The 292-nt window shown below is 67.5% G+C and overlaps 1 protein-coding gene across 1 annotated transcript in view; it reads right to left on the bottom strand.

Annotated features, from left to right (window-relative positions):
- The window catches only part of LOC104539369 (dysferlin-like), a gene marked incomplete at its 3' end in the record, with an annotated part of 6,718 nt that extends 6,471 nt beyond the window's left edge, over positions 1 to 247 (bottom strand). The window contains exons 1-2 of the mRNA XM_010182876.1: positions 225 to 247; positions 52 to 119 (exon numbers count right to left, since the gene is read on the bottom strand). Of these exons, the coding sequence (XP_010181178.1) occupies positions 52 to 119; positions 225 to 247 (91 nt within the window). The remainder of the gene's footprint in view (positions 1 to 51; positions 120 to 224) is intronic.
- Positions 248 to 292: the final 45 nt, after the last annotated feature.

Raw genomic sequence — 292 nt, 5'->3', positions numbered from 1 at the left:
CGCCCCCAACCCCCCCCTCCCCCCCCCCCCCCTTCCCCTCCAGCCCCCCGCCGGGGGCCGAGATCTTGGACATGCAGAGGTAGGCAGTGCCGACGATGTCGTTGTGCGTCAGGCGGTCCCTAAAACACAACCCAGGATGTGTCACCCCGGGGGGGTTTGCCCATGGGGTCTCCCCATGCCCATGGGGAAGCCCCAGTCCTCCCAGTAACCCCCTCCCCGCTCACCAGTCGGTCACCCGGATCCTCATCTTCTCGCACATGGAAGGGAACTGGGAGAGAAGGCAGCGGTGAGG

Source organism: Mesitornis unicolor, unplaced genomic scaffold (assembly GCF_000695765.1).
Source record: "Mesitornis unicolor isolate BGI_N332 unplaced genomic scaffold, ASM69576v1 scaffold36050, whole genome shotgun sequence".
Lineage (NCBI taxonomy): Eukaryota > Metazoa > Chordata > Aves > Mesitornithiformes > Mesitornithidae > Mesitornis > Mesitornis unicolor.
Note: the sequence above shows the minus strand (reverse complement) of the source record. Positions and strands in the feature narration are given on the sequence as shown.